The sequence below is a fragment of the Colletotrichum chrysophilum genome (genome assembly GCF_026319265.1).
Source record: "Colletotrichum chrysophilum strain AFK26 chromosome Unknown scaffold_86, whole genome shotgun sequence".
NCBI classification, from domain to species: domain Eukaryota; kingdom Fungi; phylum Ascomycota; class Sordariomycetes; order Glomerellales; family Glomerellaceae; genus Colletotrichum; species Colletotrichum chrysophilum.
Window position 1 is genome coordinate 191,684 of NW_026517373.1, and position 8,935 is coordinate 200,618.

The following is an 8,935-nucleotide window of genomic DNA, read 5'->3' on the forward strand; positions in this document are numbered from 1 at the left end:
CTTACAGACAGGTTTATTTTTCATTGAAATCTCTACCAAGAGCGACGACGTATGCCTTGGTGCAATGTTGTCCAGGACAACGTCTCTGAACCCGAGCCCAGATCAGGCCGCAAGCCATGACATGCCTCTGAACGCTTGACTGTCCACAGATGACACAGTCATGGCAGATAACAACCGCGAGGCTTACCTCCGCCAGCACGCCTGGGACCAGCAAAAACAGCTACAGCTGACTTTTGTCCTTTGGAACACTCAACACAAGCTGCGCTTTGTCTGGTCCACGAAGTAGCCTCGTTTCTGACCGCGGGACTCAGTTGATTCTCGGTTGCTAGGTGGAAGAGCTAGATGTAAAAATCACCTATCTATGGCATCTGGTCATGGAATTTTGCCGCCGCAGCAGGCGGCTTTGACCAAAGAATTCGGTCGTGGCCCAGACCAACAGCTGCCCAGGTCGTCCCGTCCGCTGAACTCGCAATCGCGTCAGAGAGGCTTCCTCTACTCTCTAGCAGCGTGCGATCGGTATCGGATATGGACAAATCATGTATGAGACCAAGCCTCCATCCAAAGCTTTCAATGATGAAAGCTGGGAAACAGAAGCCATGGACGCTATCTTGATCTTAGACGGGGATATGTACCTCGCGTATAAGCCTGCTTGGGAGGGTGAGATGATTGATACCCAGAGATCTAGCACTTCGCCAGTCTTCAGTATTCTAAGCCTTTGCCACAATAGCCAGTCTCGCGGAAGATGCTCACTGCTTTCATATTCAAGACTTTCCATTCCCGGGCCCTAAGGAGACGCTTTCCTATATGTTAGGTAGAGACCTTCTGAGGATAATGCTTTTCGCAGGCTTTTCCTGTACACCCTGTTACATGGGTCTCCTATGGCGCAATCTCCTATGAGGTTTTAGGATTCTTGCGACTTCCTTTTTGGAGTAGGAAAGGTTATTATAAGGGGATTTCAAGGGGATTTCAAGGGGCGGTCAAGTTTCTGTCCCATCATTTTACTGAGCCTCAATGGCGTTGGCAGTGCCAGAGGTTCACCTGCATTGTGGTTCTCCAGTACTTGTAACCTCGAGCTAACCGCACAGTTCTCCGGTATGAGGATGGCGAGGAAGCACGATCTCGGTATTGGCTATACCTTGGCAGCATGAATCCTGCCACCGAGAGTCATCCTCCCGGCATTCGCCGACCAGGGCACGCATATGTGTAGAACTTGGATGGGGCGATTGCGGTATGGTACTGGCTGTGCCTCGGATAGATGCCCAGCGCCCCGGGCCCCGCTCGCCAGCGGCCCGACCTCAGGCTCGCCTCAAGCTTAGTTGAGAGGCCGCAAGTTACCATCGGGCGAGGTACTATGGCTCTCACCAAGTCGAGAGTGGATGGCATCGCCGCAGAGCCATCGTTCAGATGCGACATGGTATGGCATCCGAGGTCACTTCGTTGACCTCGTCATCCTAGGTCCTGGAAAGTCGACCATGAGATTCTGTTCGTCCAGTCGGCCCTACTACACACCGACGCCATATGCTAGAAGTATGGGCAGGGAAGCGAGCACACCGTCCGGCGGATAGCCGGCGGTTTAGAGCAGGCTAAGGAGCTGCTCGCATCCACTATCCATGAGAAAGACGGGCAAAGCGCTCCCATCGCGAAGGCTACGGCCGCAGGCCTCGACAAATGTTCGTGGTTCGCTCGGAGCAAGCTTGTATTATAAACATAGGCAGCTTCTGGGATTGTTTGACGTAGAAAGCTGAAGGCAATCTCGAAGCAACTGTCAGTACGAGGGCAAGATCTCGACTGAAGGCCATGGCACCTGGAGAGTACGAGAGGATGAAACGGAAGAGACAGGACCAGAACTTTCTGCGATTTATAGCCTTGGACTCCCTTGAGTAGGGCTTCTCAGAGGAATAGGCATTTGGAGGTGACAGCGATAGTGGTGCGAAGGCAGCCTTAGTCTCTGACGATGCTTCTTCGAGCAAAGGAGACGTTGTACGGCCACCTATATAATCCCACTTGAAGGCAGCTATTTGAGAGCCTATCATCACGGAAACTCATCCGATCAATGTTTTCGTGGCTCGGTTCGCTAAAAGGGTCTTATTAACGAACTTTCGCTGGCGCCAGCAATTGCTCAAAAGATCCATCGTCAGTTTATATCGACATGATTGGGCTGCGTCTCGGTCTTGCCTGGAGACTTTGCACTAGCGCGGAAACATTCTTGATACCGACTTTGTCTCTAAGCTGAACCTCATGAGAGGATGGAGCTGACTCGTGATAAGTCTGGAGTATCTAGTAGCTTCGATCAGGGGACTGAATCCGCTCCAGCACTAATAGCCGGGCCAAGATCCAAGAGTCATAACTTTCAAAGGACAGGAGACCACATGGTCGTGGTGTGCAAGGTACGAGAGATGGAGAGAGCAGGTACGAGAGTGACGCAAAGCCGTCTCAAAATGCGCGTTCACTGGCTTCCAAAGACCAATCTCAGGGGTCTGTGGGACAAAGTGTAATGCTTCTACATTGAGTCAAGCATCAGCGAGCAGGCATGTCTCCTGATGGTCAGGTCCAGAATAGCACACTGGTCACTCGAATGAGATCTTGGATACAACGTTGTGTTTTCTTGGAATATTCAGAGGGAATATCGCCCTGGGAAATAGCTGCCTCTGATCCTGCTCCTGGTAATCCTGACGCCCGAGCAGATAGAGCAATTCGAGTGCAACAGCTGGAGCAGTCCTTTTAGAACATTGCCATTGTGATGGGATAAGACCCCTCGCTCTAATTTAGTGCGGATTGAAATCTTTTGGTTATGAGATATCCTCCGGCTTGGGGCGATACCAAATCAACAAAACTCGGAATTCTGGACCCCTTCATGGCATTCTCTTCGGCGGACTCTTCTAGCAAGGCCATAACCTCAGAACGGCGTGCTACTAAATCCTAGCCTTGGTCCTCTGCATTTGGAGGAAGAGAGAATTCTTAACGGCAGAATTAAGTCGGAACATCGTTTGTACGTCGAAGACCAACGAGCTGAGATGAGTTCCCCTTGTCGCAACCCCCCTCTAGCTACCCGCTGTTGTCTTTCTGGAGTGCACCGAATGCTGAGCTATCCCGGGCCCTCCTGTTCCAGTTCCTCAGTTCAGGACAAAAATATGTTGCTTGACTGGCTCTGAACTCGGACGTGTATGTGGTATATTCACCGCTGGCGTTGAAAAATCCAGTACTCATAGGGGACCATCCAATTCGTCGCATCATAAGGGAGTCTCCTGAGTTCTCAAGCCTGTTTAGGGGGAAATCAAGGTTGAGGGTGCCGGCAATCTGCGGTCTCAGTCTTGTTTCTGCTGTTGTAGACGTGGGCTACTACATCGGACGCGGCGCAGTTGCGACTTCACATATTCGGCTTTGTTGCCGCAGGATATTGGATGATATTCTGCTTCGTCGTCTAACCCACGTACAAAGATCCGCGACGAAGCCTTCGGTGAAACCCGTCCGTACAACTTGACGGAGAAAACTATTTGTTTGAATGCGGTCTGATAAGCGCGTATCACAATTCTTCGCGACTCCCTGATTCGGAATAACAACAAATCGATCGAACAGGTTATTGGCTAGCCATGCGGAAGCTTTTTACGAAGCCAAAAAGCCGTTCAACCCCAAGATCCATTGGGGACCTAGACGTCCTCTACTTTGGGTGCCGCAGCGATCTTGAAGAGATCGACAGAAATCACTCCATCCTCATAGTCTTGCTGCCATAAGTTTGATTCCAAAGAGCATAGTGCCGAGTCAGACGTGGACATGGACTACGACGATACTAATACCAAAGCCGATAGCAGCTCTTGCGGCGATTATAGCGATGATGGATTGCATTCTGCTGTCAAGGGCAGACGTGGAACTCTAGACCGCGTCCCGCTGTCTAAAGAATCTAATTACCGTACCTAGCTGCAATGTTCTTAGTAGCGACTTCGGCCTCGCGATGTACAACAAGCATCCATGGACAGTATCAATCACCGCCTGGAGTATCCCAAACCTAATAACAGGCGATCCTCAATGCGACAGAGCCAAAATGGCTTCCTCGGGCTTGCAGCCCGGGAGACCCCGCGTCATGTCTCCAAAAGCGTTGACTCTTCTTAGTCCCCGTGCTAATGAGAAAGACTGGCGCTTCATCCGCCTCGGCATTCGAAAAATTTGCCGAAATGAAGTATCGGCTTCCATGGAGCTGAAGGATAGGGCCAGGCTGCTTCTCTACTTAAGTCCTGCTGCCTCTCATTATTTCAAATTAGCCGGCATTCGGAATCGGATGAAGACCCCTATTTCAACGTCTAAGATACTATGATGTGATCCGGGCCCTCATGAAGTTACACAGGCTGTGTCCAGGAGGAGTTCAACGATCAAGCCCGTTGCCTCTGCTCGGATAACGAACGCAGATGGTACACGGCTCGACGATCTTTGGGTTCATCCCTTGTCCAAAATATCTACCCGGCTTGCGGAATCAGTGAGGTCATGTAGTTTAGACGCAGGAGGACTTGATTCCCTTCAAAGTCAATGATCTTCCCGGTCAACCTCTCTTCGATTATGAGTCATTCAATACCTCAGCCGGTATACCGAAGGAGCCTGGCAAAGGCATAGCTGATACTAATCACCATGTCCCAACAATTTAACGTAGCTTCGAGTCTTGATTGACAAGATAATCTTCATGTCCTCATCGCAACTGCTTTTACGCTGACGGCGGCACCCAGGCCCGATAACAGACCTGTGGAGGCATACGTACAGCGCGAGCATGGCCTTGTCCTCTACAAGCTGAGATCTTAAAGCCGGGCTATCGGTCAATCTTCGCCATGTTGTTCTGATTGGCTTGCTTCCCGGAGGCTCGAACGACATCAACGTCCGAGGCGTGTAACGATTGAGCACCTCTGTGCTGACCAGCGTCGAAGCAATGTTTCGGAGCTGTTGAATGAGCCTAATGGTTATGCAAGTACCACTGATCTCCTCGAGCATCATTTTACCTGCAACAAGGCGGTGCTCAACCGGTCAACGAATACAAGATTGGCTGGTCCGTTTACTATCACCGATTGAAACAACACGCTTGCGAAGGACGTCTAGAGTTTCATCTTCTCTGACCCGCAGTTAGCCTACTGGCGAATCTCAAGAGCAGCCTATTAACCTACCACTAAGTCCGTTGTGAAAGCGTTGCAAGTTTGTTCAGTTATGTCAAACACTTCACACGCAAAGTGAGATGAATGCACACATCCCCGTTGCCGCGAGCGCAGCGACTCAATTGAGGTGCTCAATACCCAATTCATCCACACCGCCGACGACGGCGAGGATCGGAGCGATTTCATTCAAAGTCGCGGGTGAAATTAGTATTGGGTACACATCATCGCCAGCTCGATCGAGTTGCGATCACCACTCCACGGTGACGAGTTCTGTCCCACCCCGCCCCTTCTGCTTCTCGTTCCCTTGAGGAGAACTACTTTGGTTCGGCCCCCCCGGGCCCTTTCGCTGGTCTCACTCTCTGTAAGGGCAATGACCGCATTCACAAAGCTGGCGTTCAGTCCTCCCAGGTGGCGCCATGTTCGAACCGGAAGTTTGCATTGCATTTCGTCCTCTCTTGGGACAGATCCAGGAAACATTTAGTTCTGCTGGCCCTCTTTTGGATACGAGATCACTAGCGAGGAGCCATGAGTGCCAATCTATTCCGCGCACTCAGAACTTCCGACGCGACGATCCGCCTACGCGATTATCTCGCGAATGGACCAGGACTTTGGGTTGCTGGAGTCCGCCGATGGTACCATGTGTTGGACGCCCTCGCTTTCTCAAAACTTACTCCGGATTTCACACAAAAGGAATTCTTCAAAACCGCATCGATGCGCCATATCACTCAAAACCTTCAAGCAAGTCAACTGAAGTAACTACGGAGTTCCAATTACTATATATCAATCCTCGCCAAGACACAATATCTCAACGAAAGACTACCCCCCTAAGCCCCCACTCAAGTATTCCCTTCTCTTTAGTTGACCTTGGCCTGGCTCAGGCTGGTAATCTGGTTGACACCATCCTGCAGCTTGCCATTAGGCAGCTTGAAACGGCAAAGAACACCAGAGCGCTCCTTGACGCTGTTGTCGCAGGCCAAGCTCGTGGTAGCAACGCAGTTAAGCGCTCCGCCGCCTGTCACATCCCCAAAGGTCAGTCCTAAATCTCACCATGATACTGGACGATCGGAGTAATTGAAAGTCATAACTTACAAGCAGTAGGTCCTCCAGGCACACACTTGCCCGCCGCGCCCGCCGCATCAGTGCAAGCATCCTGCTTCAGCGACGTGTTGGGAATGCAGCAGGCACCCGTGGCCTTCTTGGCCTGACGGGCGTCGAGAACGATGGAGTTGCGCTCGACGTTGCGCACGCCCTCGACGTCGGCGATGGCGGCGGAGGAGACGGCGGCGAGCCCGAGGATGATGGCGGTGACGGAGAAATGCATTTTGACTGGGGTGAAAGAGTTGTGGGTTGGGAACGAATAAGTTGTTTGTGAGGTAAATAGTGAATGTTTAAGCCGCACAGCGGAAAGAATGAAAGTTGAGTTGCACAAGGATTGATCGAAGAAAACTGGGAAGACTGGCTTGACGAGGGGGAAAGGGTACCACTAGATCAACCCGCGCCGAGAGCGCGAGTCTTTATACCGCCGACTGTTTTGACTCTGCGAAAGACTCGGTCCTCCAAACCCAGTCCCAAACAACGTTGTGGTTAATTGCGGCTCGCTGACAGGGATCGCTGGATCCCACCCCCTGGCTCTCCAGATTGAAGCTGCACTCGGCCTCCGAACGGACTCATCCGGACCCCAACCCTTCCTGACAGCAACGAGCCTTTTACTCTAACCGGACGATGCTTAAACCACACGGCGGATCATGAGACGGTTTCTGGACGAAGAGGGAGGCTGGATTGGGACGGTGGAGGAAGGGAACATTGGAAAATGCAACTTCAGGTTCGTCTCGAGTTTCTGAAACGGGTCACAGAGCAGTGTCCCCGGTACCAGATCTGGCGGTTCAATGGCTCCTCGAATACGAATGGCTCGTACGCCCCACGATTGCTTCGGATCGCTCCGGGCGGAGCCTCTGGGGCCATGCGAATTCTCCGTGACAGGCAGCGTGTCGTCGAGGTGCAATGGGGCACGATAGTGAATTTCTTCGCCATTTCCCTCATGCATGCAGCGTCTTCAACATGAAAACAGTGATTTACGAAGCATCATGACATAGTATCACGACTAAATCATTCAATTCGTCATCTCAGTCATCTGAAGTGGCAAGATTCATCAGACTGCGCCAAGACATCGTCGCAACTCTGGCATCCCGGGGGATGCCAGCCACATTAAGTCAGTCGACTGCATGGCCGCAACTCCCGGCAATTTCTGCCGGCCAAGACGTATCGGATCCACCAGCCCCCCTGGCAGCGTCGCCCATGCCCTCCCGGCGGGATGCAATGCCCTCGGCAAAACTCGCTCGTTTCATCAGGAGCTTCCCGTCCATGAGTTTGCTGCCGGGGCGGAGCATTGGTTTGGGACGACTTCTCATTCTATTGACCCGTGTCATCCGCATGCTCACCGTGTGTGTGCTTTGTCTGCGCCGGGATTCGACAGACTCGCGGCAACAAAGTCAGAGGAACCAACGGGTCACTCGTCAAATCAATTAACGAACTCAGAAGATGCCGTTGTATTCATCCCTGGTCCCTCCAAGCCCGTCAATTCAGCCATCATCGCCGCTGAATCCGTGGTGGCATGTAGACCATCAAAGTGTATTCCGGTGAGTCTTGCTAGCCGGGCAATGTGCCCTATAACTGTAGCCAGCGTGCCCAATAACAAGGACGACAGTAGTAAAGAAAGCGATAGGGGTTGCAATAAGGGTTAGACGATTGACTGCGACGATGGACGACGACGATGGACGACGACGATGGACGACGACGATGGACGACGATAGGGGCGAGAAGAACTATATGGACGACATCAAGAATGAGAAAGAGGATAACCATTCTGTTCTATTATACTATCTCTTCATTCAGTTCTACCTGAATCGACCTATTGAAAGGAACAGGGAGACGGAAAGGGGCTTTGATTTGCTGCAGCCGTGGCAGCCAAACTTGCGAGACCGCAAATAGCCTACTCAATACAGTGCTGATGGCCCTTCGCCTGTTTTGTCCTTCGAGCCTGGGATATCCAGGTGTGTGATGAAAGGTGGTAGATGGTCTAGAAGCTCGCCTCTGAAGCACCACATCCCGATACGTAGCTTCTTCAAGAATAGGAACTTTGCGAGTGTCGATGCGAGATACACTAACGGACAAGCAACACCCTCGGTGCCTTCGATGACCAAGGTAAGTGACTGCAACCTGAGAGACAACGGCTGCAGACATTCGATCACCTGGCTCGGCAGCGGTTCAAGCAACTCGGTGTTTCTTCCGGGCTCAAACAGATCGTGGTTGAGCTCTAGGCTGAAGTGGACAACGTTTGGCAAGTGGTTGATGAGACGAGCCAGGTTGTCATGGAAGATGATGACATCGCGAAGACTGAGATTGGTAATGCAATTGCCATCAAGCAGAACTCCTTTTGGAACCTGAAAGATCCGGCACACTTCAGGGTAAGTGGTTCCGTTGATGTCGACTGCCGAGATCCTAGCCCAAGTGACGAAGTTCACTATGCCATCCAAACCGAGCTTCTAGCGCCATGGGCGCAGGAGGCTAGACCTCCAAGCGAACAGCTTTATATTTGGGAAAGGTTTGTTGTCTTCGTATTGCTGAGAAAGAGCATTGATGGTCGCGTCGCCCATGCAATCCCGAACGAGCCCAGCCCATACAGCTCTCTTAGAGCTCTGCTGGGCAGATCAGATCGACATAGTTCTGATCCAGGAACCCTGGATAGGCTATAGAGATAAGATGCAGATTAATACACACCCAGGCTTTAACTCCTACGTACCAGTTGA

The 8,935-nt window shown here is 51.7% G+C and overlaps 1 protein-coding gene across 1 annotated transcript; it reads right to left on the reverse strand.

The window, feature by feature from the left end:
- Nucleotides 1–5,983: 5,983 nt before the first annotated feature.
- On the reverse strand, nucleotides 5,984–6,450 carry COL26b_009203 (uncharacterized protein; the record flags this gene model as incomplete). Its single annotated transcript, XM_053181941.1, has 2 exons — nucleotides 5,984–6,141; nucleotides 6,219–6,450. 2 exons carry the CDS (start codon nucleotides 6,448–6,450, stop codon nucleotides 5,984–5,986), a joined length of 390 nt encoding a protein of 129 aa, XP_053034172.1.
- Between the last annotated feature and the right edge of the window lie 2,485 nt (nucleotides 6,451–8,935).